Here is a 25,583-nt window from a genome sequence, read left to right as displayed (position 1 = left end):
CAGTGTGGAAAGGCTTCATACGAAATGGTGCCTAAGCTTGAAGGGAGAAACTGAGTGGGCAGGAGTGAGGGGGGAATGCATTCCAGGTGCTAGGGATGCTCAGTGCAGAACCATGGAGAGGGAAGGCTAGTTCAGGGACGAGAAAAAAATGTGAGACAGGAAAGATAGGTGAGTCCATATTGTGAAGGTTTAGCATGCTAACCCCAAGGGTTTCTAGGGACGTTAGGCAACATGGAGCCTCTGGAAGTAATTGAATAGGAGAGTCATACCTGGGTTTAAGGACTATAGCAGAAGCAGCAATCTGGGATGGCCTGGAAAAGGAGGAGGAGGAGGAGGAGGAGGCGGAGGAGGAGGAGGAGGAGCAGGAACAGGAAGAGCAGTGGGAGGAGGTCCTGAGCTAAGGTCAGAGCTGTGTGAGGAGAGATGAGACCGAGGAAAGCACAAGATTTGGCCTCTTGGTGGACACATCTGGTGAAGAGCCGTGATGAGTTGAGGATGATTCTCAAGTTTGGAACATTTGGGAAAATGGAAGGATAGTAGGGCCTCTGACTGAACTGGGAAGTTTAGAAGAGGGAGTTTTTTTGTTTATTTTGTTTTTATTTTCCCCTGTGTGGGGTAGGTTTTATTTACTTATTTAAGTATATACTATACAGGCTTTATTGAAATGAAAATTTATTGCTGTAAAAAAATTTTAATAACATATAACACAAAGCCTGAAGTGAGTGGCCATGCATTCACTAGACTAAATAATACTTAGAAAACTTATTTACAGTATTTTTCAAATGTGGTAAATTGGATTGAGAGTTGGCTGTGGAGTAAGGGAAATAAAACTTAGATTAAAAGTCTGCCTTTCCCACTTTCTGTCTGTGATACTGCACACCAGACAACTCTCTGAGACCGTAGGAGACAGAGCAGGTGCCAAGCTGTAACGGTGGGAGTTTCCCTTATACTAGCGGTTCTTAGCCTATGGTCCAGTTTTAGGGGAAACTGTGTATTCAGATCAGAGATAGCTATATACACGTATGTGTACGTATACATACACATATGCATATATATATACACATACACATATATATACACCATCATTCTGAGAAATCAATAGATTTCACCAGATTGTCAAAGGGGTCCATAACACACACAAAAAAGTTTTAAACCGCTACTCTATACCAACATGTACAATAAAAAATTTTTTTTCCAGAAATGTGCTTGTATACTATCAAAGAAAATACAAGTAAAGAGTCTTCTAATTACCTTTTAAAATATTTCTTCATGAGTTGGAGCAAAAAATATTAATATTGCCCAATTCAACAGGTTAGGCCTATACTTTAAAATTACAAGAGAATTTTTTTCTTGATACCTTTGTCATTAAAACTATACCAGAAAAGCTAAATAAAATTAACTTAAAACCACATGGATTCTGGCTGTATAGTGTAGGGGCAAAGACCCTATAAAGTAGAAGAGAAAGAGTAGAAAGAAAGAAAAAGAAGGAGCCAGGAACTCAGGTCCTAATCCCTGTTCTGCCACTGTCTTTCCTTAGCAGGTCAGAATTGATGTTCAGTTTCTTCCTCTATAGTACTGCAATACTATTATCTGCCCTGCACAGCAGTTGGGGTTGTTGTGATGATTAACAATGATACTGTGCTTCAAAGCTGTAATGTGGGGGCGGCCAGGTAGCACAGCGAGTAAGAGCACCGGCTCCAGTGTTGAGAAGACCTGGAGATCGAATCCCGGGCTCAGACACTTAGCACCCACCCAGAAACACCTGGCTGTGTAACCTTGAGCAAGTTACTTAACCCCAATTGCTTAGGGGAGGCCAGGTGGCTCAGCGAGTAAGAGCACTGGCTCCAGTGTCGGGATGACCTGAATCAAATCTGGGCTCAGATACTCAGCGCCACACCCAGAAATAACTGGCCGTGTAACCTTGAGCAAGTTACTTAACCCCAATTGCTCAAAAAAAAAAACCTGTAATGTGCTCTATAAATGTATTATTAATAATAAAATTATTAAATATATAAATATATATTAATGTTAATAAATATTAAATACATATTATTATTAAAAATAATAATTAAAAATATTATGGCCAGATGGTTGCACTGAATGGAAACCAATTTGGCACCTTAGGATTATTTCCTTTAAATAATAAAAAAAAATCCTCAAAAATGTCATCAGTTCAATATTAGATCATTAACATATTTTCAGTCACTAAAGATTACTTAACAACCAAGCAGAATTGAAAGAAAATGAAAAATTTAATCTGAGCTAAAACTGAAAGTTTCCTGTCAGTTTCTGTCTGTTGAGCTCTTCACATAAAACAGAAGTCTACCACTATTCATGAAAACATCACATTGTTGATTTGGTATTGTATTGTGAGCTTGCACATGTGTATGTGCATGTTTGTGTATTGACCTGAAAAAAGCATAGAATGTTAGAGCTGAGAGGGAACCTAACAAAACACATGTTCAACTCTCTCATTCTATAGATGAGAAAAACAGTACCTATTGATAACCTCTTTTTTTATTATTATTATTTTTTTGCTTTTTGGAGGGCAATTGGGGTTAAGTGACTCGCCCAAGGTCACACAGCTAGTTTTTGTGTTAAGTGTCTGAGGCTGGATTTGCACTCAGGTCCTCCTGACTCCAGGGCTGGTGCTCTATTCACTGTGCCACCTAGCAGCCCCCTATTGATAACCTCTTAGCAATTTGACTTCCTCTTTTTCATTCCACGTACATGACATTTCCATGTACAAAATTTTTTATGCCATCTAATTTCAGGAGAGGAATTAAATATAATAAAAGTTCATACCTCTGGAATTCCATCTAATCTTGACAGCAGGGTGATTACAATCTCCCTTTCACCAGGCTTAAATTCTAGGACCCCGGTATTTCCATAAAACTCATTGCTGTCTCTTGGCTCCACTCTATAGTGAAGAAACTGCTTGACAAGGGCTCCCCTAGAGCGGATAATGTGGAGCTCAACAGATTCTCCTTCCTTAAAAAGAAAAGAAGCCTATAAGTCTAAAATAGGGATCCCATAGGATATTATTCCTTTAAAGCTGTGTTCTCAAATGCAAAAACAAGCAAGCTTCTTTCCTACTCACGTTTATAATATGGGGTCCTCTGGAAGCTGAAGAAAACTCAAACACTCCTCCAGGGTCATCATTTTCCAAAATGATTAGATCACGGCTAGTATACCCAGATTTCAGAACCTGATTTTCTGCACTGACCCTGGGAAAGTCACAAACAAACAATTTACAGGCTGCAAAGAATTCTACTTCTGAAAGTAAAATTAATCTGCAATAATGTTTACAGGAAATCAGAGCCATGGAGCCTAAAACATAGTTTATTATAAAAATTGGCCCAGCCATTCACTTAAAATCTTAAATGGAATTTAAATGTAACAATGAAAATGAGATAATTTTTGGCATCAGTTACGTGATGACTGCAATTTGTTTCACTGTGTCACACACATGCATTTGCAAACCTAACACACAAGAAGACTGCCATAAAAGTGCTAATCCTCTGATATGCTATACTGTGTTTTATCCAAATGCAAAAATGGTCCACTGCTATTTCTACAAATTTAGAGAATTATAGGTAGTTAGGTTCAATTAGAAGAAAGTGTTTTAAAATTGTAATGGCTTGCTGCTTTTCTTGTTCTTTAAGTGCTTTTAAAAGAAATTTTTCAAGCATTTTTAGTACAATTATAAAGACACTAAGAATAAAAAATTTTGGATGTTACCCTAAAGATATGTGGGATAAACCTAGCTAATAAATTTAAATATATTTAAATATATTTGGTCAAATTTAAATAAATATATAAAAAATTTAAATATATACACATATATATGAAAACATATAATTACTATTATCTGATTTTCATTGCCACCTAATAGTTCTTTAATAGCTTTTCTTTCACCAAGATTTGAATAAAACAATGTTATTTTTCAATGGGAAAAAAATAGGAAATCAGATGAATTAGAGAACAAGATATTTCATATAAAATACTGAGGATTTTTTAAAATAAGCACTTATTGACAGCTATCCTCTCACCTGATCTTCACAACGACCCTGGGAGAGAAGTGCTATTATTATCTCCATTTTACGGATGAGGAAATTGAGTGGATTAAATGACTTGCCCAGGATCACAGGGCACTTATTAAAGTGTCTTAGGCCAAATTTGAACTCAGTTCCTCCTGACTCTAAGTACAGGGCTTTCTCTACTGTATCTCCTAGCTGAGCCTCCAAAGCATTTTACTATAAAGTTTCTTAAATTCTAACTCCTATTCCTGTATGTCATCACTGTGATCAAAGGATCAGTATTAAAAAACAACAGCTAGCACACTCCTTCCAAATATGTGGACTGTTTTATTCTTGATCATCAATGCTATTAGGAAAGTTGTGGCCAGGGCTTAGATTGTGAGCTCCTGGAGGTTAAGGACTGTCTTTTGCCTCTTTTTTCTTATCTTCAGTGCTTAGCATGATGCCTGGCACATAGTAGGTACTCAATAAATGCTTACTGACCAACTGGCTCTATGGTGAATGAAATAACTTTAGTACAAATGGAGTATGAGAGGTCAGGGTCTGACCCCTATCTTCAAACAAGCCAAAATGCAACTTCTTGGAAAACAACACAAAGTATTTAAAAACATACTTCAATGCTACAACATGTTCATCATGACAGTTCAACATATTTCAAGGTGGTATAGTGGAGGAATGAACTTAACATCTCCACATATGGACTAGTCATCCATAGGAATTAAAAGTATCCAAACCACCTTTCATAATAGTACAGAGTTAAGGCAAAAGAAAATACAGTCATCTGATAAGTTTAATATATCTGTGTCATTTTTGGAACAAATTTATCTTCCTAATTATATTTCATTTGAACATTAAAATTAGTTCAAATTCACTGAGCATATGCTGCCCAGAAACATCAAGTGTAGGCAGTAAAGAGGAGAAGCTGGGTCAGAAATTTAAATGTAAATCCCAGTCCAAAGAATCAAGAGACTATAGAGAGCTCATATGCTGATTAACTAGTTTGCCTGCACTGCATTTAATAGTACTTATTCAACCTGATAGTCTAACCAAAGTTACCTAATCATTTACTACTATGCACAGGAACTAAGAAGTCTAATGACTTCCTTTCTACTTTGCAAAGAATGTAAGATGGGAAAGTGGAGCTGCTGAATCCCCTGAATAACAGTAAATTTGTTCAGTCACACAGAAAATAGGAGGGAGAGAGGGGATGAGAAATAATTCCCAATCCTCTGCCAACTTAAAAAAAAATATTTGTACATATATGAGCTTTATCCACAACAAACATATATCTGTTTACAAATTTTCTCTTTATGCGTAAACTATGGTTCAAAATTGCAAATTAAGTTCGGGAGCACCAACATCTCAAACATCAAACACTACATACTACAAGTCAGATCTCCTATACAAAAAAAAAAAAATCTAATGTCAGCACCCCATGTCATTCATAATTGAAAATGCATACCAAGCATGCACAGGCTGATGGGAAAGGCAAAAATATTTTTATCAAAACCATGAATTGTAGCAAAAGACTGTCTATTCCAAAACAGTTACTTGCAAAACAAAATGTTGATTCACCAAAAACAAAGACATCACTTTGTTCACTTACCCAAAATACACGACAAACCTTTCAGTTTCTACCCTGTCAACAGAAAGAAGTAGGGAAGGGGAAGCCAATAAAAAAAAATTGCCATTTTCCAGAATCTCAGAAACACTGTACCAAACTTAGAATAGAAGGATAAAGATAAAGAAAGTGTTTTCCCCCTCCTTCCAATAGCTAATAATGTTCACTTTATGAGAACCCTGCTTACTGGGTGCTTTTAGTATTGACAATTGCTAGCGAAAGGTTGGGTAGTTCCCACTTGTGTGAGATGACCCCATGACCAACCAGCATGTCAAGACCCATTCAAGACATTCCTCAACAGCCCTCCTCCAAGAAACTAGATGCTTGCCAAGAACTGTACATGTTCACAGACTGCAGCAGCTGAACAAATTTTATTCAAGCCATTTATAATTACTTAGTGCCTTTAATTAGGTTTTTTTTTAAAGAAACTTAATTCTCAGTATCGAAAGCCTATTGTCCTTTGATTGGGAGGAAAAGATGTAGGAACTATGTAAGCTGAGAAATACAGATTTATTTTAATCATTTGCTTGAGAATAAACCAAAGGATTTGGTTTTGAGGATTTGAGGATAAATAAAAAAATTTTATTATTATAAATTTTAATCATGATAAGTAATGGACAACTACATTTATAGACATAAAATGAATCTTTTATTCATTTTATGAATAAAAATTTTATGAATAAACATCAGTCTCTCATCCTCAATTAATTGATTCAAATATTTTTAGGAAGTCCATAGAACTAAAGAAACCTCACCCTTTATGCTTTGTTATGGCATGCTTACAGGTTGAGGCCTGGTTATTAGATGTCTAAACTTGAGATTTCTAAACAATGAAAAATGAAAAATTTTCTACCTTCAGATTATCATGAAGAGAATGTTTCCGATTGTCAGAAAATGAAATAATAAGCTAAACAGAAGCTATATATTTTGTTTAAAATTAGCAAAAATATGAATTTTTAAAATAAAGGTCCCCAACTAAGGCAAAGTTTAACTCTATATGAATATGAAATTTGAAGATCAATGGCCTGAATTGGGTTTTTTTTACAGTTTCCCTAAAAATCATGACAAATTGATCCATTAAATTATTTTTTCAGGAATGTTACTGAAAGTAATTATAATCCACTTTGATTAGTTAATGGCTTGCAGTTTTATTCTAGCTTACCCAGGCAGCAGGAACAAAAAATAACAGTGAGCATTAGATCCTTTTAAATCATACTGCCTTTTGGGAACGAATTTTTATGAGAAGTAATAATACAAATTCAAACATTAAATGAAGGATTATTAAAAGAATGTAAAACCTATATTAAAAAGCAGCATTTTTTTTGGTCACAAACAACTTATATGGAAGAAGTATGCTGCAATTATGAACTGATGCATACTAATAAAAGGTGAACATATTAAGCTATAGCTAATTTCCTTTAAAAAAAAGCATATTAACTTTTACAGTCCTATAGTACATAATTTTCTGTGGTGTCACTTGTGCTTACAGGAAGGAAAGAATAAAAAGAAATGAAAAAGCTTTAACAAGCCTGGTATTGACACATTATTGTACATAATATACGAGATCAGGAAGTTAGCACAGCTGAAGTTTAAAAATTAGTGCTTTGGAAGACCCACTAAAACAGAGAACAATGTAAATTTGCATTATGGTTATGAAAATCTTGCCTCTTTAAACATATTTAGCTCAGTGCTCAAAGTTACTGTGAAATACAGTCTGATTGCTCTACTGCCAAGGTTTATATTCATTGTTCATCTCTCTTTAATTTTTGCAGGATTATACACTGATTTAATTAGTGCCAGGAACTAACTTGAAGGGGGAGAAAAGAATTAAATGAAGAAGGATTTTCTAGGATAGATTTCACAGAGTTTCATAATAAATTCTTCTCCCTAGGGATTAATCCAAAATGTTTTTGATCCCACATAGCATTTTACTTTTTACTGGGTTTCTTCCCCTGTATGAATGGGGATAAACCAACAGAAGTGGCTCCAACAGTTTTTTTTCTTTTGCTTAATAAAGAAATTCTCACCAAATTTCCAAAGGCACATTTTCTCCAATTTAAATAATTGAAGAAAGATGCAACTATAACCTAAAAGTTTTTAAAACTATTACATACATAAAAAATAAATGCTAAGTGAGACCATCTATTACATAAAACTATGGGAAATTGTTACTACTTTCTCCCTAAATAAAGTAGTACAGCATAGCGTCTCTTGAAGTCATTTATGTTTTATTTTCTTGTCAAAACATCCACATTACCATCGTTAGTTAAGCTTTCTTCAATCAGATTCACCTTGGTCTACACTAGTTGTAAGTCTCTAACCTAAAATAAAATTGGACTGCAGTAATTACCCAATTTATGAGGGGAAAAAAACAAGACAGCAATTAGCATCAATTTTAATTAAATTTAATTAAAAAACCTTGAAATCTTTTTCCTTTCTTTTATTTCTGAAGGAAAATAAATTTTATTTTAACTGTAAAGTATCTCTTTCTCAGGGATTGTAATCCTGTTTTAATTCAAACTTGTATTAAAATGAGGAATTTTATGCTAAACCTCATATTCATCTATAAGTATCACACTATTTTGTATCTGCACCTGCTTACTTTCTTGTTACATTAATACACTTGTTATTATTCAAAAGTTAAATCTGATGCCTCAAATAAATTCTAACAATCAAAGCTTCTCCCAAGACTTAGTATGAAATTGATCAGTCTGTAACTTATATTAGATGATTCTGCAGTGTCTAAGAGATTTTACTTTCACAGTTAGATCAGAAATAAAAGAAAGGATCAAGTCCTTGAGCATTTTAGCATTCAAACCAGAATCCAATGTGCAATTCATAATGCTTCCATTATCACAAAGTATTATTACCTGAATTAATTACTTACTGTCTAATCCAAAGGACAGAATAAGGACAAAGAATAGAAATATTCAACTAGAAGCAAACAAATAATATAGAAGACATAAAGAACCTTTACCTGTCCAGAGACAGTGTTACTGTTTCATTCATTTCTGGTATATCATCCGCTTTGACAGTAATGTTAATCATTGTATCACTTTGCCCGGATAAAAATACAACAGAACCATTAAAAGGGCCTATGTCATCTAGTGTCACTAATTCTGAATTAAACCCAGAAGGCTTCAAACTCCAAAATACAGTGGCCTGGCCATCAGTTCCATCTCGATGTAAGGGAATAGAAATCTGAGAAATAAAATAGAACAAATCCCTATGAAATGACTGAGATTAATTACATAGACATTGCCTAGCAAATGCACATTTTGCTAAGTACTTCTTAAAATAGCAACAGTGATGTTAAATAAAATAAAAATCTCTACTGTGCAACCAAAAATTTGTGAATCTTCTTTTCTCTTCCAAAAATAAAGATAAATCTTAGAAATTATTGGCTTTTTCATTTGGTTTCATGTTAATGTTTCTAAATAGTCTTGTCTTAATTGGAAAAATGTACAATTCTAGGATAGTTGACTCCTAAGAATAAGGTTATACTCTCTGGCAATTCCTCAAATATAAAAATTAATCAACTTAAAAACTATGAAAGTTCTATTGCAAAACTTACCATACAAACTTAGTAAATGTATGTACTAACCTCAGGAAAACTAGACTCCCCCTTCCTAAAAGCCACAACTGGAAAAGTACTTCAAACTACAAAAATCATCACTGATGAGAAACATTCTACTTACCACTTCAGCATGGGAATCTTCTGGCTCACGAAGAATAATTGGAAGATTGCTGATAAAGCCAATTTCTCCATTTGCAATATCTGGAGTTACTCTTAGAGAAATGTTTCGGATGTCACCAAATCTAGGACTCACAGGTGGGATTGGAGGAATTATATTCACTAGTTCCACAGTTTCCAACTATAATATGTAAATAAAATAGCAACAGAAAGCAATTACAGCCAAGAAGTACTTCAGCTGGATGAGTAACATGTAACAAATAGCTGCTAGAAAGTAAATGTATAATACTGTAGAAAGAAGACTGGATTTGGAGTCAATGTCCCTGAATCTGAATCCTGGCTCTTCCACCTAAGTGACTTTGGGCAAGTCCACTTACCCCTTGTTGTCCCAGCTGCCTCATCTGTAAAATAAAGAGATGACACTAAACAACTCCTAAGGCTCCCTCAGGCTTTAAAACTATGACCCAAAGAACCAACCCCATTATTTAAGATATTGATAGTAGTGATGATGCTATTAAAGATTTCTAAGCAAAAGAATAACAGTATGAAATTGAATATTTGAGGAAGATTAGGATGAACTGTATCAGAGAGATCCTAGAAAACAAAGAGATCCAGGGAAACAAAGGAAGAAGCTATTGTAATAATCCCACTTCACGTTGGGACAAGTCTAGGTAAGGTGATATGCTAGAAAAGGCAACTCTGATACTGCAGAGAAAAACAACCACACTTAATAATGAACTAAATTAAGAAAATATGAATAAGACACAATCCCTGCCTTCAATAAACTTAGAACGTAGGTGGTCAGGATTCCAAAGCTTGTCCACAGCCAAGATCTCACCTAAAAGACAAGGTAGTTTTACTTTAGTTTTCACTAGACTGGATTTAGTTACTAAATTGACACTCAAAACTCTAAATCCTAACTACAAAAGACACTGAAAGCCTAGGAACTTTTACAAAATGAACAATATCAAACATTCCTAAAATTCATTAGCAAAGCCATGAGTATATACCCCATATCTCATGGTGATTCCCTCACCTGAAATATTCTCTCTCCTTCCTCTCTGTCTACAAATCCTGCATATCCTTCAATGCCCATCTCAAAATCCCATATGCTTCATGAAGCCCTCCTAGGTACTGTTTACACTGATCTTCCTCTTATGTGAATTCCTATGACTTAGTAATTATATGATGGTTTATTATATTGTTTGTTGCTCTTTAATGTCTCCAAGCCTCATCTCCTCAATTAGATTGTAAGATCCTTAAGAAGGACAAAGCCTTTTACATTTTATATGTCCTTCCCTCCTGTTCCACCCTTGTACTGACAGCACAGCACTAAACACAGAAAAGTTATTTACAAATGTGTGTTACTTGAGCGATAATCTCTGCTTTAAACTCAATTTAGTTGACAAATATTTATTAAGCACCTACAATTGTTCAAGGGACTATGCCAGGAGCTAGAACTTTAAAAATAGAGAATGCCATGGTTCTTGCCCAAAAGAAACTTCCATCTGGGTAAAAGGGTTGAGACATAAAAGCAAGTATCCACAGGAAAAGCTAGGGTATGAGTAAATATATACAAGTCAAACAAAATACTATTAAGAAATGGCTAATCCGGTATGACTGGAGTAAAGAGTATGTAAAAGGAATTAGTATGAAGTAAGACTGGAAGATGAATCAGAACCAGTTTGTGGAGGAAAGTGAATGCCAGTGTAGCTCTCCTTTGGATATATGATACAGAAGGGTACTTCCACCTACTCCCTACTTCACAGAAGGTTCAAGACTACATACTCTTTGCTTCATTCGAGCCAGACTGTCATCTGGGTTTATCCTTTTGCATCAAATGGCTGTTTTCTGTTAGAACATCTTGTTCCTCATTTATTGCCTAAACTTTAGAGATTTTTAAAGAACCACTTGTGACCATGGGTCTTACCAACAACTTTTTTTTTCTCAGATTTTTCTCTTGTGAATTTCTGGATGTCTCAATGCTTATTCTTCCTTCTTTGTGGCAACTCTCTATAATATCCAACTGGGGGTGGGGGTAGACCTCAAAAATGTTCTCCATCCTTTTTTAGCTTTAAACCCTTTTGATTGTGTTAGTAAGACTTGACAAATGCATTTTTAGTAGTCTTTCTTAGGTATAGTCCATCTTTGGCTATATATATGTTATCACTTTTTTTTGTAAGCTATAATGCAGAAATCCAAATCCCATTTTCTGATTGCTAGTTAGCTGTTCACTTACCAAAATAATTTTCCTCTCTTATAGCCCTCTCCTTCAGTGAACAGCAGTAAAGAAAACATAACTTTTGCCCCTATGGCCTTCCATTCCCTACCCAAAACTTTAAAATTATTGGTGATACTTTTTGGCACTGTCTCATGTCCACAGTCACAATCTTTGTGATTCCTGTGAATCACCAAAATGAGTAGTTGTCATCTATTTTGATATGTCTTGGGAGGTTTTCTGTAATGTCTATTACACATGCCACAGGAAGAACAGTTCTCTCTCTTGTTATCAGGTTGACAGGCTGCTGCCCCAATACCTTCAGCAGAGATTGTGAATACTCTGGTCCTTCCTCTGCCCTTTACTTGATGAACTTTCATCTGATATTTTCTGTGACTCTACTCTCATTGTAGGGAGAGCATGCATCCTCTTCCTTCTAAAAACCAGCTCTCTCCTCCTCAGTGGCCTCAAATTTGTTTTTGAGCACTAATTGTACTAGTCTTTTCCCTTCTTTTTTCTCCTCGTTTGACAATTGTCTATGGTCCAAAAGTCAAGCCCTACCCTCCTCCAACTCAGATCACCCTTTTTTAACATTTAATAATCTCCTCTGTTTTATTTAGAAACCCCTCATTCTCCTTATCAATTTGGAGTTCAGAAAGGCATTCTTCAAATCCCTTCACCTTCCCCCCCAGAAAGGCAATCAGCCTACATTTGGAACATACATAATAGTCATTAGTCTGTGGCAGAAAGACAAAAATCTCATACTCAGTGCAAGTTACTACATAATTTCCCCTATTCTCCAAAATGGTTAAATTTCTGGCATTGTTTCTTGAAATCACTTGCAGGTGGTTTCAATTACCTAATTTCCTAGTTGAAATTTTTTTCATCCAATTATCATTTCTTAATAAATTGACACCTCCACTCAAATTCCTTTCCTCTGTCTCAACAGCTCCACAGCCATAGTCATAACTATTTCCCCTTCAGTCTAACAATGTTTCACTAATATGCCCCAACTACTAATACATTCAAGCAATCTGTTTAAACATCTAATTTTCCCACTTTCCTTTTCTTATTTTGTTTTGTATTGCCAGCTACCTTCTCTTTATCTTTTCTTGAGTCTACCTACAAATCTGCTTCCTAATCCTCCTAATTCCTCCTTATGTTGTTGGACACAAAGGGAGTTCCTTCTTATTCCTCCTTAATCCTTTTAAAGCCTCCTTAATTGTCCTAGATCTAGCTTCCCTTACAACCTGGAAGAAGAATCCAGACCAATATCAAGGTCTGGAAATTGTCCTTCAAATTTTTCTTACTCTCAAATTTTGCCAAATGTCTCCTCACCAAATCTGACCTTTTACCACTTAATCTAAACTTCCTTAAAGGCAGCACATACTGATTTGGGAGCCAACTATTTGGAATAGATGTTTGAAGTAATGGAAAGAGAAAATACTGCCAAGGGAAGGAGATAAAGAAGAAAGGGACATTAAGGTCAGAGAAGAGGAAGACCCTAAAAGTTAGGTGTCTAAAAGGAAATAAATAAACAAAAGGAAAGAAATGAGAGGAAAACTAAAAGGAACCAGTGTCACAAAATAAAAGAGAAGAAAGTATCATTAAGAATAGATATTGAATGCTGCAGAAATGTCAAAAAAGATGAGGACCCATGGGAGACCAGTAAGAGGACTCAGCAAATAAGAAGACAGTGGCAACTTCAGAAGAGAGTAATTTTAGTAGAGTGGTAGGTATGGAAACCAGACTGAATGTTTGGAGAAGAATGTTTGGACCACAGGCAGTGGAGGAAGCAAGGGTTTCTAAAAGTAAGAAAAAGATAAGATATTCTGGAGGGAAGAGCGCCAATATTTTTCCAATAATGTTATATGGCTACAAGTCATGGCATAGTGGCAAAAGCAAAGCTAGAACCCAGGTCTTCTGACCTATTGGCTATGGCCCTTGCTATCACAACAGTTCAGTGTTCTTCAGTGACTTTCATTGATATCCCAGTCTTTAGAGCACCATGCCATTCTTTATATACAAGAGGGCTGGCTGGTCACTACTAGGGAGGTCTACACTTTGAGTTGTTTTCCTAGTAACAATGATAGATTAGCACTGGTCTATCATGCTGTCCCTTGCCTATTCCCTTCTCCCTTTGTATCCAACAACATATATTTCTAGGGGGCTATCTAAGAGTTAATGCTTACTAAAGATTTTCTAAATGTCATACTTTGCTATGAAAATCTTAGGAACTCCAAATAAAATTTAAAGACTAAGCCATTTAAAACAAACAAATAAACATGTTTGGGGAATACCCAGCAAAACTGAGTATCATGTTTCAGGGGAAAAATATGGTCATTCAATGAAATAGAGGACTTTCAAACATTCTTGATGAAAAAACCAGAGTTGAATAGAAAATTTGACATTCAGATACAAGAAGCAAGAGAACCATGAGAAGGTAAACAGGGAAAAGAAATCTTAAGGAACTTATCAAAGTTGAACTATTTATATTCCTACATGGAAAAACGATAATTGTAACTTATGAAACTTTTCTCAGTATGAGACTAGTTCAAGGGAATATAAATGTGTGTGTATATGTATATGTATACATACATATATGTCTATATAGAAGGGTATATGGGCATATGAATACATATATGAGTATGTTTGTATATATGTGTACAGGTATACATAGAATGTACAGGAACAATTGAATAGGAAGGGATGATACTTACAAGGTGAAATTGAGAAGTGAGAGAGGAATATAATGAGAGGAGATGGGGAGAGACAGAATGGGGTTAATTATCTCATATAGAAGAGGTAAGGGAAAACTCTTAAAATGGAGGGGAAGAACAGAAAGGCAAAAGGGAATGGGTCAACCTTACTCTCATTGAATTTGGCTTAGGGAGGGAATGACATACACATTAAATAGGGTATCTCACCTTACAAGAGAGTTGGGGGAAAGGGGATGAGAGAAGGGATGATGGAGGGAAGGGCAAGTTGTCGGGGGAGGGAAGTTAGAAGCACACACTTTCGAAAAGGGACAGGGTCAAAAGAGATAATAGAACAAGGGGTGGGGCAGGATAGGATGGAGGGAAATATAGTCAATCTTTCACAATATATCCACTATGTAAATGTTTTGTGTAGCTACATGTGTACAACCTATATTGAATTGCCTATCTCTCCAGTAAGGGTGGGTAATGAGGGAGGGAAAGGAGAGAATCTGGAATTCAAAGTTTCAAAATCAAATGTTTAAAAAATATATATTATTATTATTTTTTTACATGCAACTGGGAAATAAGATACACAGGCACTGGGGTACAGAGATCCATCTTGCCCTAATGGAAAGTCAGCAGGGGTATAGGGGAGGATATAGGAGCGAGCAGATTGGGGGAGGAGGTATACAATAGGATCGCTGTTTTGGGGTGGTGGATAGCGGAAAGATGGGGAGAAAATTTGTAACTCAAAATCTTGTGGAAATGAATGATGTAAACTAAAAATAAACATAAAATTTAATTTTAAAAAAAGAGAATAAAAAGTAGTGAACACTCAAGTTTTCCATATTTAAAGAACATATAAACTTAGATGTATGGCGGCAGCAGTGGAAAGGTGATAGAAACATATTGTGGTTATTTGTTTAATGATTTTTAAAATATGAAATTCAAGCCTGAGAGTTTTTACCTTAACCAGGGAAAGGAAAAAAGGAAGACCTAAAGCTCTATCTTACTTTTAGATAAGGACAACAGACTTGGGATTTTAATGACAACATTAATTCTAAGAATTATTCTTGAATAACTTAAGGAAAGAAGGTTTAGGAGGATACAGAACATAGTGATAGAAAAGAAAATGCTAATTTCCCATGGCTAGTTTCCTTGTCTATAAGCCCTTTTTTTCCTCTGTTCCTTAAGCATTTGCTAAATCACACTGATCCATTCATTAAGAACGGTTTCTTGCTTTTAGATCATTTGCAACTGGGACAGCACATTAGTAATCCCATGCATGCCAAAAGTCGTATCTCAGCCTAATGTCTTTAACTGAGAAGGTTACTGAAGAATGAGTAGCTCATGTCTCTGATTCTCCATTCTTTAGTTTCACTCAAGTTTCCATGCTGAATCTGCCGCCTCCTATTCTTAGGCTGCTCATCCATTATGTACCGTACAAGCTATACAACCTTCTAATTCTAACCATGTCTCCTGAGCTTAAAAATCTATTTTGAACTTCAAGTAATTGTGTCAGTGACAAACAGTACTGCTTTCCAAATGAGTACTTTAATTAATTATCTGCAATAAAGCTTCCCTCTACCACCTCCTTTTTTTTGTTTTGTTTAACTGAACATGCAGTTCTCTAAGATTCAGGAAGAAAAAAGGGGCTTGAGTGTGGCATCAGTGTCTTTAAAAACAATATCACTGACCAACATGACCAAATCCTCTGCCTCTACAGTTTCATCTTGGTTTTTATTTTATGAAGTATGAACTTTGTTGTAGGAGAGTCAGGGTGTCTTTGGAGGCATTGTGCAAAGAAATATCCCAATATCTGAAATATTTAGTTCAAAGAATTATAATACTAGTTCAAATAATATTTGTTCAAGGCAGAAATCACAAAAAGGAAGAACTGAGAAGGCAGTATGCTCAGGGGATAATCAAGTACTAAGTTTGTGGTCAGAACTTACTTTGAATCCCAGTTCTGAAACTTACTACATATAGGATCTTGGGCAAATTATTTAAATTCCTTGCACCTGTTTCCTCATCTGTTAAAATGAGTGAGATGAACTAAATATCCTCTATGCCTGAGCTCCTATGATCATATGAAATAGGGAGATGTTCTGTACTCCTAAAAACTACATTTCCTCTAATAATATTTCCCAAAACCACATTGCAAACATCCCAAAAGCAAAAAAAAAAAAAGAAGAAAAAAGAAAAAGTCAGGATATCTATGTTTTTTTAGGAGCAAAAAGCAAACCAATACATTAATAGCTTTGCTTTCTGTCATAAATAATTAGGTTCTCACCAGAATTTTCCACCAAAGTTTGGAACTTGATGGTGAGGGGCCTCATGAGGCAAACCAGGTAACAGACAGTAGCTAGAAAAAAAATGGCAGTGTCATTAGACCTAGAGAGAACACAGAACCAAAACTAGCTTTTAAATCGCCAGTTTCTAGGTCCTTTTAGAAATCGTCATGGCTCTCTCTGAGGAAAACCAGCCTAGTGGGAGCTAAAGGTATTTAGTACACTCTACCCATTTATAATCTCCAATAATCCAAGAGGCAGTGTAGTTTAGTGGGCAGAGAACTGGCCCTGGAGTCAGAAAGACTTACTTAAATGTATGGCCATGGATAGCCACTGTACCTCTCTGGACCCATTCAACTCTCTTAGATTCTGATTGATTTAAAAAAAAAGTTGCTCATTTACAATGGTACAGGGAGTCTCCATGATAAAATCTCGGGTCTAGACTACCTACCTACCTATTTACAGACAGACAGACAGACATAAAACACAAAGTACTGGCTAGGAACTATATATTACGTTTTTGTTTGGTTTGGTTTTAATGTAAATTGCATTTTATTTTTTCCAATTACATGTATAGTTTTCAATATTCATTTTTAATAAGATTTTGAGTTCCAAATTTTTCTTCCTCCCTCTTTTTCCCCCACACCAAGAGGGCAAGCAATATGATACAGGTTATACATGTACAATCATTAAACATATTTCCATATTAGTCATGTTGTGAAAGAAGAAACAGAACAAAAGGAAACATACACATACCCACACCCATACACCCACACCCCAAAAGTGAAAATAGCATGCTATGATCTGCATTCAGACTCTCATCAGTTCTTTCTCTAGATGTGGATAGCATTTTCTATCATGAGTCTTCTCGAACTGTCTTGGATCACTGTATTGCTGAGAAGAACTAAGTCTATCATAGCTGATTATCACAGAATGTTGTCGTTATTACATACAACGTTTTCCTAGTTCTGCTCACTGCACTTAGCATCAGTTCATGGAAGTAACTCTATGGTTTGAACTAACTTTGCACATTTCCAAGCATGATGTGTATATACGTCTAAGAAACCCTTTCTATGGGACAATTAGATACTGAACCTAAGCAAGGGCAAAAATATTCTGACATTTTACTTATTTAATTAAGTCACTAAATGATGCCATGGACATAATGATAGGTACTCATAATTAGCTTCTTCACTCTATTTAAAAGCCAAAGGTCCATCCTAATCCTGGCTCACCATCTTAGAAGAACTTGAAGGAATTAGTGCATATCCTTCTATCACCACTACTAGAAAAACAACCAGGCACAAATATTCTGACAATGAGACATCTTTCTGTACTTGTAGGCACTTAATAACTTGTGCACCAGGACTTCTGGGTCATATGAGCAGCAAGATGGAAGACTAGATATTTTCTCTGATCCCTACAACCTCTTAAACCTTCCCAAAAACAGAAATTATGCACCAAAGATAAAGCAACTGCAGCTGTCTCAATAGGTCTAGAACAAGATTTCTTAAACTTTTTATACTTGCAACCCTGTCAGCACTTCTTAAAACTGTGGGTCGTGACCCCATATGGGATTGTGACCCATAGTTTAAGAAGCACTAGTCACTCTAAAACACTCAGAATCCAAAAGAAGGTATTAAAAAAATAAACTGACATTCACCAACCCTGAGTTCACACAGTACCTTTCCCCAACATCCTATACTACAGGAAGCAAAGTTGTGCTAGTAGATCCAAAGACAAAAGGACCTGCAACACAACATAACCCCACACCACAGTCCCCCTCCCTCTTTCCATGGAGATATGGAGACAGGTGGTAGAAGTATATTCTGGGATAGCCCAGGGTAACACAACCCTTCAGGAAGAAAAGTGAGCTTGGGCAGGGTCACAACAATGCTCTCATAGACAACCTCCTGGCACCAGGAGAAAACCCCATTGCACTACCACTGCAAAGATCTGAACTGCCTGTGTCCAAGTGGATAATACCAACATGGCAGTTCTCAGAAATTCTAGAGAACTGAAAAAATGGAGTAGGGCAAGATACCATGGTGGGGGGTGGGGAGGGGAAGGAATCTAACTGGGTCCAGTTCTGTCCAAAAAACACTTGGGACCGAGACCTAGGCTGGTGAAGCATGAATTGATCAGCATGGGAGGAGGCTGAGATGCTTTGAGATCCAGCCCCCCCCCAAAAAAAAACCACCATCGGAGGGGGAAAGAGTAAGAAAACGTGTAATAACGTGAAATTAAGGAGAAAAAAGACTAAAATTACTAATAATCTCACAAAGAAGAAAGCTCTAAGAACTTTATCATAAGCGGATAAATTAATAGGAAAGCTTTAATAAAAGAAGCAAATATGGCCTTCAGATCTAGTAAATGAATTCGGGTAACTATGAATACATACTGCAAAACAAAGGAAAAGTATACAATATTTTATGAGACAGAAGATCTTGTGAAATGTAAGAAGAATATTGAACCAGAAGATACTTGCTCGTGAGTATTTCAAAAGAGAAATGAGAATTATGAGAGTAGAATTTATTGCCTGTGCAGCAAAAATAATGATCAGAATAGAAAATCTGGAATCTTTTATGACAAGTCTCACAAAAAAAGAGAGAACAATAAATAGGAAATATAAATACAGAAGTGAAGAATAATTCATAAGAATAACAGCAAAAAGCAATAACATTAAAAGAAGATGTGTTCATTAAATATACAAGCAAAGCATATTTATCTTGAAGACAGGATGCATAAAGACAACTAAGGATCTTAAACTATAATGCAGGAAATCATAAAACAGCACTACTGTTCAGAACTTCTGAACATAGAAAATAAAATATCAGTTAAAATAATTCAGAGATCAGCTCTAGAAAAACCCAACACTGCAAATTCCTTGATAAACAGTAGCTAAATTTAACAATTCAGTTCAAAAACAAATTCTGCAAGAGATCAGAATACAAAGGAAAGTACATTTGAATAACACAAGACTATTCTGCAATTACCATAAAATATAGGAGGGAATGAAATAATGGTTTTTGACAAGCAACGGAGCTCAGGATGAAGTCCAAGGTTACCAAACCTGAAAATCTGAGCTTAACCATAAATAAAAAGATGGCTATTCAATAATAAAGAGGTCTTTGAAATATTTGAGAAAGAGGAAAAGATTATTTGCTTCTTAAACACCCCCCAAAAAACTGAAATGTGGAAGGAAGGAATAAATGCACCTTCCAGGACAGCAAAAGCAAAAAAAGTAATGGCAGAGAGACCAGGAAGAGACTTCTTTCTAAATGTACACAAAGTGACAGGGGTAAAGGTAGAAGTCCAGTGGAGGTAGCAGTAAAGATGACGGCCCGGGGCATTACGGATAGAATGTGGTGACACACTGCCTACTGGAGAATCACTACTTTTTTTTTTTTAAAGCAGTTGGGGTTAAGTAACTCACTCAAGGTTACACGGCCAGGTGTTTCTGGGTGGGTGCTAAGTGTCTGAGCCCAGATTCGATCCCAGGTCATCCCTACTCTTACTCACTGTGCTACCTGGCCACCCCCAATCACTGCTTTTTTGAGATTACATTTCAACACAGGATGTTATCTGCTGGAGGTAGGGGAGCCCAAAAGGATAGAAAGGTGATTCCACAGAGTCAAATTAAGAGGAAGGTGAAACCCATGGTTTCAGAAAGAGAAAGCAGGGGAATACATAAAGAAAAAGGAGGACTAAAGGAGGTCTTTGTGTAAGGCAGGAGGGAGTTCCATTGGTGAATGCTCCTGTGGTTGAAGAGATGGTCTGTGAAAGGGGATTAGAATCTTATGTTGGGTGTGATCTGAGGGATTGGGTGCTTGCAAAGTCTCCTCAGCCTACCTCAGGAGAGAGGGATTTGTAACCCCTGGAACAACTGGTATCTGAGGGAGTGGAATAGCATGAACCCAACAAGGAGATTTTGAGGCAAATGGGGAAAAAAGATAACCAGGGTATAATGATGGTCTGTATAATCAGAAACATGCATATGGAGGGCCTCTATGATGGGGCAGTCCCCCCTCTGATACCTGCAATAACTGGCATTGTTCTGGAAATGAGGCACAATAGAAAAGGGGAATCCTAGGAACAAGCAGATTACAGAACAATAAATACTCTTATTTGAAAAATTATTCTCAAAATCTAAGAAAGAAAGCACTCTACCAGAATACCACGATACTTTTCCAAGGAAAAAATATAATCCTAATAGATAAACCAGGGAAAGATGAAACACAGAAAGAAAACAATAGGTCAATATCATTAATGAACACTGACTAAAAAAATTTAAACAAAAATTTAAATGAAAATTTTAAACAAAAACAGAATACAACAATTTATCCAAGAAATCCTTCATTATGACCAAGTAGAATTTATACCAGGGATACAAGGATGGTTCAACATACAGAAAACAATAATGTGAAGGTATTTGTAGCACTTACATTTGATTGCATGTTGCCATGGGGAGTGGAGGGGAGAGGAGGAGAAGAAGGGAGAGAAAATTTGGAACTCAAGGGATTGTGGAACTGAATGCTGTAAACTAAAAGTAAATAAATAAATTTTTAAAAATAAAAAATAAAATTTAAAAAGAAAGGCTAAAAAATAAGAAAAACAATCAATATAATCATATTAAAAACCAGAACTTCCAAATGATCACCTCAATAGATGGTAAAAAAAAAAGCCTCTAAAAAAAATCACAATATTCACTTATGTTAAACACACTACAAAATACAAGTAGGAATAGAAGGATGCTTTTAAATATATATATACATATATATATATATCATAAAAAGAAACTATCTAAAGCCAAAAGCAAGCATCATGTTCAATGAGGATATACTAGAATTTCTTATAATAAATATAGGAGGTAAGCAAGGATGCCCCCTCTCCCCACTATTGTCTGATATTGTTCTGGAAATGCTAGCAACAGCAATAAGACAAGAGAAAGAAATTAAAGGCATAAAGATAGGTAAAGAATAGATAGAAACATTTCTATTTGCTGATGAGATGATGATATACTTGGAAAATCCCAGAGAATCAGCAAAGGTACTGAGTCCATTAATAGCTTCAGCAAAGTTGCAGCCTACAAAATAAATTCTCAAAAATCTTCAAAATTTATATATAATAATAACAGAAAAAGAAGCAATAATAGAAATTCCATTTCAAATAATGAACAAAATGGCACACAGTAGGCATTTTAAAATATTGATTAATGTGATAAATATAGCAGAGAAGCATGGAAAGATCTAAAAGAACTGATGCAGAGTCAAGAAAACAATAGACACAGTAACTATAACAATGTAAATGGAAGGAATTACATACCAAAAAAATCAAAAGCAAGTGTAACAAAATTATAAAGACCAAGTAGGATTTGAATGAAGATAACGAAGAAGAAACCCAGAGTCCACCCGTTCATAGAAATGGGATATCTAAAGGTCCAAACACACTGTACATTTTTTCAGACGTTCTGATCAGTTGTACCGGGGGTTTTTTCTTCTCTGAAAAAATATTCCTTGTTATAAGGGATGGCTCTCTGGGGGGGAGGAGGTAAAATTTATTTTAAAAAATAATTGATGTACCAAACAGACATATGTCATGTCAGTTTTTCATCCTCCACAGAAGGAAATCTACAATCCTTGTTCCTTCCTTCCTTGCTTCTCAAGCTGTCTGTTTTGAACTTGAAAAAACTCTCTGTCTCTGACTCTATCTCCCTCTTTCTCTCAAATCTCACTTCCCTTCTCGGAACTCACTTTCTCTGACACTTACTTGATAATAAATCATGTAAGACCTTATAACAATGTCCATATTATTACTTTTAATTGCTATTTAATTTAAAGTCTTGTCTACACTGCATAATCCTTGATGGTAAGAGCAATGTTGCCCTTTTACTTCCTTGTATCTCCCTTTCTGCCTACCCAAGTTTTGTAAAAAAAAAAAAAAAGTGTTTGCACTCGGTAAATATTTATTTGCCTTTCCTAAGAAAAATTCTCCTACTTTCTTTTCCTTGGATTTTAGTTAGGCATCTATGAAAAGATGCATTAACTCTTACAGGTCACTTAGTAAAAATACTGCAAGTAACATTTCTCATTATTACTTCACCCAAGAGATCTAACTGAATTAATACAACTGCCAAAAGGTATCTACCTTACAAAATACAAAATAGCTTAGGCATTGGGAAAAGCTCTTCATTTAACAGTCTTTAGTCATAAGCTCTTTAGAATAAGCAAGCCTTCAACTGGCAAACCTTAACCAATGGATTTCTAGATGACAGGACAGTATAATATTAAAGCTGAAAACATAATTAAACTAGGGCAAATTGGTACAACTTTATCCAGTAGACCAAACTTCTGATACCTAAAAGACAACATATTCCAGCCCAGGAATATGTACAACATAAAAAAAAAAAGAATAAAAAACTTACTAGCTGTTTCTGAAGGCTTTTTTTTTTTCAGGAGGTGCTGAAATGTCCAAGGACTCACAAACACCCTTAATAATAGCATGGAACAAATACTTTGTTATTTAATGTTCCATGTGAACATGTCTTCATTAAAGAGCCCAGATAAAAGGTATCATGACAACTAAGAGAACAGGAGTAGGATGAATGTACATAATGTAATCTAATAATGTAAGTTGTACAAAATATTCAGTTGTAGTTTGTATTCATGCCAAAACACCTTACTGAAGTACCTTTTATGACTTACTGAGGTGTCAAAATGAGCATTTGGACTATGCCTTTTAACCTTAAATCCGGACTATTGTTTGTCTTGTTGAGTTTCTTTTGTTTTGAAATTGGCTCTAATTCCCCCAGGCTAGAAGTGCAGCCTTCACTCACCAAGCAATGCCAGTACTGATCAGCAGCAGAAAGCCTTAACCTGATCTGTGTCCAGCATAGTTAGGTTTACCCTTCCATAGATGAAAAACATAAAAGAAGCAACCCTAATACCTCAGTCAGACTCAGGATATGGGAGATTTATTTTTTTAACATTGTCTCTTCTAAGAAACAGAATGCAAGGAGAAAAAAAGATACTGGATAAATTTAGTTTGGAGTTTATTAAAGGAACAAAGAACATAAAATGATGAAAAGCAAAAAATTGCCACTAATCCAGATACAATTCATAAAGCAAATTTAAATACACTTTTTTTTTAAATGCCTGCTCTGTCCTGCATCTTTTAAAAGTACAGCTATACTCATTCTATAACCGTTTAAGCTAGAGTTACAAAAATAAAAATCTTATCCCTTCCTGGTAAATTACACCTTAAAGGTCCAGAATATTCAAGGAATAGGAAGGTTCTGATTAATCAAACTTTCGAGGTAGTCAGAAAACACTTTTTCAAAGCACCACAGAATTTTAGAGCTGGAAGAGATCACCTATCACTTAGCCCAAACAGTTCATATTAGAAGGCTGAGGACAAGAGTGTAGAACTGATTTACTTGCTACTTAGTAGCAGATGCAGGATTATCCATATCTTTGGACTCCCAATCCCATATTCTTTCTACCACATAATGCTACCTTTCTTTTTTTCATTATATTTTTTTTCATTTCATCTTTATAGATTCATCAGTCTACTCTCTTAATGAGAAGCAGTCTTTCTGAAAGTAGATAGACTGCAAAGGGGAAAAGATCATTTAATTGAAGTTTTTTGAACTCACATTTTAATGTAGTAAGACAGGAGTACATTTTACTCTTCAAGATTCCTAAATTCAGTACATATACTCTTGGGCCCAGATGTAGTAAGTAATGTATTAAGGCCGAGGTACATTTACTGTTCAAGGTCTTTGAGGGTTCAGTACATGTACTCTCGAGCCCCGTACATATACTCTGGGTACCCTTTCATAACCAATTGCAGCAATATGGCATAACAAATGACCCCAAAGTAAAAGGGGTATTTAACATCTTATTTTTTACTACCTAAGTGGATTTTCTGAGAAAAGGACTCTGTAAGTGGAACTGTACTACATAAATGTGATTTTATTATTACTATTATTATTGAGTTAAGAATAGAACCAAAGCCCAATGATACTCAGTCCATATATAGCAAGAAGCTAATAATGTAATTTTTAACCAGATTATAGGGAAAAAAAATACCTGCACTAGGAAATGGGCCCCATTTTGAAGGAATGCATCATTTCTTATGGGTAATTTCATAGCAACTTGAGTTTTCCACTCTGGAAAGATGAGACTATTTCTCCTAGACACATTTAAGATGCCATCTTTTGCTCGCAAAGGGTTCACAGCTCCAGCAGGAATATAAAATGTGGAAAAAAACATCTTCACATCGCCTTTAGTTCCTCCTTGTCTTGCAAAATTCAAGGATAGGAATCTTTCACCTGGGCTGCTTTCAATCTTCTGGTCTTCCAAAGGATAAAACTTTATTAAACCATAAACATCATCACTGTCCTGGATGTAGAACAAAAGCTGCCACAAAAAAAAGAAATTAGACAATGCACAGAAATTAACAAATTATTCACTTTCTACCACTACTCAAATGTTTACCACAAATTTGTACATATATCTATATATACATTTCTTTTAAGGATGCTCATTTCTGAGTTATACAAAAAAGATTCAAGAATGAACTTTATATTTCATGTTAAACAACACAAGTAGAGAAGAAGCAGTATGATGTAGAAGATAAAGAGCCCACTATGGCATTAGGAAAGCATGAGTTACAAGTCCTGTCTATGACAAATACAGGCCTTATGAAACTGAAGTAATCACTTATTTCCTAGGTGCTACAGACAACTTTTTAAGTTTATTGATTACAGAGCAGAGTATGATCTTCACTGATAGAAGGTATTTCCTTAACAATAATTCCCTCTACCAATGAAATCACCAGTGCAGCTAAAAATAAAAAATAGAAAAAGAAAACAAACAGCAAAAACCTTTAATTCATAAAGAAAAAACCTCAAATGAGAATATCTCAGAGAAGGAGAGAGAAAAAAGAGAGATGGAGGAAAGACAGAAGAAGGGAAGGAAGAAAGGAAGGAAGGAAGGAAGGAAGGAAGGAAGGAAGGA

The 25,583-nt window shown here is 35.5% G+C and overlaps 1 protein-coding gene across 1 annotated transcript in view; it reads right to left on the bottom strand.

Moving 5' to 3' along the window:
* The window catches only part of ADGRV1 (adhesion G protein-coupled receptor V1), a 718,949-nt gene that overhangs the window by 671,480 nt on the left and 21,886 nt on the right, over window positions 1–25,583 (bottom strand). The window contains exons 8-12 of the mRNA XM_069085086.1: window positions 24,654–24,983; window positions 9,360–9,536; window positions 8,639–8,862; window positions 3,101–3,227; window positions 2,806–2,991 (exon numbers count right to left, since the gene is read on the bottom strand). Of these exons, the coding sequence (XP_068941187.1) occupies window positions 2,806–2,991; window positions 3,101–3,227; window positions 8,639–8,862; window positions 9,360–9,536; window positions 24,654–24,983 (1,044 nt within the window). The remainder of the gene's footprint in view (window positions 1–2,805; window positions 2,992–3,100; window positions 3,228–8,638; window positions 8,863–9,359; window positions 9,537–24,653; window positions 24,984–25,583) is intronic.

This window comes from Petaurus breviceps, unplaced genomic scaffold, assembly GCF_028583685.1.
Source record: "Petaurus breviceps papuanus isolate PSGF00001 unplaced genomic scaffold, PetGlider_PUasm1.0 175, whole genome shotgun sequence".
In the NCBI taxonomy this organism is placed as follows: domain Eukaryota; kingdom Metazoa; phylum Chordata; class Mammalia; order Diprotodontia; family Petauridae; genus Petaurus; species Petaurus breviceps.
The sequence above is the reverse complement of the archived record's forward strand: the minus strand, read 5'-3'. Positions and strand labels throughout refer to the sequence as shown.